The sequence below is a fragment of the Sorghum bicolor genome, chromosome 4 (assembly GCF_000003195.3).
Source record: "Sorghum bicolor cultivar BTx623 chromosome 4, Sorghum_bicolor_NCBIv3, whole genome shotgun sequence".
Taxonomy (NCBI): Eukaryota; Viridiplantae; Streptophyta; class Magnoliopsida; order Poales; family Poaceae; genus Sorghum; species Sorghum bicolor.
The window spans coordinates 21,031,395-21,032,513 of record NC_012873.2 but is presented as its reverse complement, the minus strand read 5'-3'; the positions used below and the strand labels follow the sequence as shown (position 1 = coordinate 21,032,513).

The 1,119-nt window shown below is 41.8% G+C and overlaps 1 protein-coding gene across 1 annotated transcript; it reads right to left on the bottom strand.

The window, feature by feature from the left end:
* On the bottom strand, positions 231-680 carry LOC110434765. The gene has a single exon (XM_021459489.1). It carries the CDS (start codon positions 678-680, stop codon positions 231-233), a length of 450 nt encoding a protein of 149 aa, XP_021315164.1.

The following is a 1,119-nucleotide window of genomic DNA, read 5'->3' as shown; positions in this document are numbered from 1 at the left end:
GCAGGTCGGCCGATCTTGCCTTGGGCCCCACCTGGTGTCCATTTGCTCAGCATGTTAAGCAGAGGTTGAATTTAGGTTTTATTATGCACAACTGTGGTCGATAGATAAATGTTTTGAATTAAGAAAAACTAAGAATTAAATGCTGAATTTTAAAAGTTTGAAAACTCACCTTGGTTTGATTTACCTGGATGGAAGAGCAGTTGCCTCAGGTCCTTTCATCAGGACCTCCCTTAGCTGCTGTAGAAGCCTTCTTGGGCAGAGGCACTATTTTTCTCTTCCATATTTGCTTGGCTTTTTGCCCGTGGTTTTGATTTAGCCTTCTTTTTGGTGTGCGTCAGGGCAATAATTGTAGCCAACTCTGTAGCCAAGATCATTGAGCACTGCTCAACTTTTGGCTTAAAGTAGAATTTCTCCAAGGCCCCATTGATGGTGAATTGAATTTCTTCGGCTCCAACATCAATATGTGCCTTGGAAGTGCAGAGGAATGGTCTCCCAAGGATGAGGGGGATCTTCTTGTTAGCTTCCATGTCAAGAACTATGAAATCCACAGGAACGAGGATATCACATATCTTGATAGGGATGTTCTGAGCTACTCCCGCTAGATGGCGAATCGACTCATCCGCTAGCTCGGTTTTAGGCAGCGGCTTCTTGTTGGTGATGGGTTGGTTGACAATCGACATCCTAATTCTTGGTGCTGGGCTTCCTTCCTTGAAGATGATGAGTCATAGCATTTTTCCTTCTTAGTTGCATTGAAGTTCTCTTTGGCCAAGAAACTTGTCTTCGACCATGAGGATCTCAAGTTGTCTCCATGAATGATCTCATGACTTACCCATAGAGATATCAATGTTCTTGCTACAGGGGTTAGTCCAAAAGTGCAACCAAGTTCCATGCAAGTATGTTTGGTTCAATAATCAAACTTAACACCATGTCTTGTTTGATTAAGATAGTCTATTTAACCTAAGCACCATGCTTAATTTAAAAAGACTATGGAGGTACTCACTCGAGCGATTAGTATAACCAAACCAAAGCATACTACCATAGAAAGAGGGAGCATGATAGGATGAACAAGATTCATTATACTAGAGACAAGATAATGAGTGATGAAGACAAGAGGCAAAT

Bases quoted from the DNA above. Each gene is read 5' to 3' on its own strand.
- LOC110434765 (XM_021459489.1), bottom strand. From the start codon at position 680: ATGTCGATTGTCAACCAACCCATCACCAACAAGAAGCCGCTGCCTAAA.